The sequence below is a fragment of the Papilio polytes genome, unplaced genomic scaffold (genome assembly GCF_000836215.1).
Source record: "Papilio polytes unplaced genomic scaffold, Ppol_1.0 DF824382.1, whole genome shotgun sequence".
Lineage (NCBI taxonomy): Eukaryota > Metazoa > Arthropoda > Insecta > Lepidoptera > Papilionidae > Papilio > Papilio polytes.
Window position 1 is genome coordinate 258766 of NW_013524822.1, and position 1274 is coordinate 260039.

The window sequence follows — 1274 nt, forward strand, 5'->3', positions numbered from 1 at the left end:
ATATTAAGAAAACTTCGACCAGTTGAAGCCAATTTTTTCTACCAATTACAAAAATAAACACAATTACTCTGACATAAGGAAACATATTGGGGACAGGAAGTAAGATATCACGAACAATAATAAAAAAAATATTTTTGCAAAATACTTAGATGCTACGCTCCATATTTGGTAGTTATCCTTCCTCAAACATTGAACCTTGGCCTCTTTGTATGGATAATGAACAAATAAACTTTGCATTTAGAGTCTCAGACCTTAATGTCAAGAATAATGTAATATAATTGCTTTTACAACTTAACTCGTAATTTTATTTAAGGAAGTCCTTTAATTTCCGTTGCATTGGGTAATTAAAAACGTAATAGTGAAATATATACCAATGTTGTGGACCGAAGAAAGTATGGATTGATTGCGTGAAATAGGATATGCTTAAAAGGGGAATGATTTTAGATATGACGGCTGATAGAAACGTAAGAATGAGCAGCATATACTGTACCTCCCTCTGTAGGGACAAAGGCAATTTGTTGATGATTGTTGTGGTCATATGCTGTGGATGTCTATTTCCTGTTCATCATCAGCCTGCATCAGAAATAGACCTTTTCTAGACAGACAGTATAGTCTTTCAGGGATCTAGCGACTATCCTATACTGTAATTGACATCCAAGCCACGATTCAATAGTCCATAGAATTAACAGTAATGTATTATGTTATCAGATGGCAAACGTCCGAAATAATAACGGTCTATGACCGGAGCACCCATCTTTTAGAAATGGCAGGTTAATAACCTGTACATCAGATAGCGTGCGAAGTAAGCATGCTATTTGAAGTATAATTTTGGCTGTGCATTGACTGAAATAGACTATGACATCATTGAAGTAACGAAAATTCGCACATTCACAGTTCTCTAATGATGATAATAGTTCACTTCCTGTTTTAATATTATATTTTCTAGATTGTAAAGTTATATTTAAACAAAATTAGAATATCCTTCAAGTATAAAGGAAACGCTAGAATTTTATAGTGACTTTCGAATCCAAGATTGACGGCGTTACCTCAACATTCAGTCGCTAAAAGTACTGATATTAATCTAAAAGCTAACATTGAAAACAATAGTCGCCAAGTCCACAGAATACTAATTCAATTCTTATCTTTCCAGATAATCAAAGTAGCCGAATCCAAAGACGGTTTCATAGACTTAAACAATTTGGAGCTAAAACTGCAAGAGAACACTGGAACTGGGAAAAGAATGATAGGTTTCTTTCCCGCCGCTTCCAAATTAA

At 34.1% G+C, this 1274-nt stretch overlaps 1 protein-coding gene across 1 annotated transcript in view; it reads left to right on the top strand.

Annotated features, from left to right (window-relative positions):
* Positions 1 to 1274, top strand: part of LOC106111068 — a 71133-nt gene that overhangs the window by 45065 nt on the left and 24794 nt on the right. Inside the window, exon 4 of the mRNA XM_013293040.1 lies at positions 1151 to 1267. Within this exon, the coding sequence (XP_013148494.1) occupies positions 1151 to 1267 (117 nt within the window). The remainder of the gene's footprint in view (positions 1 to 1150; positions 1268 to 1274) is intronic.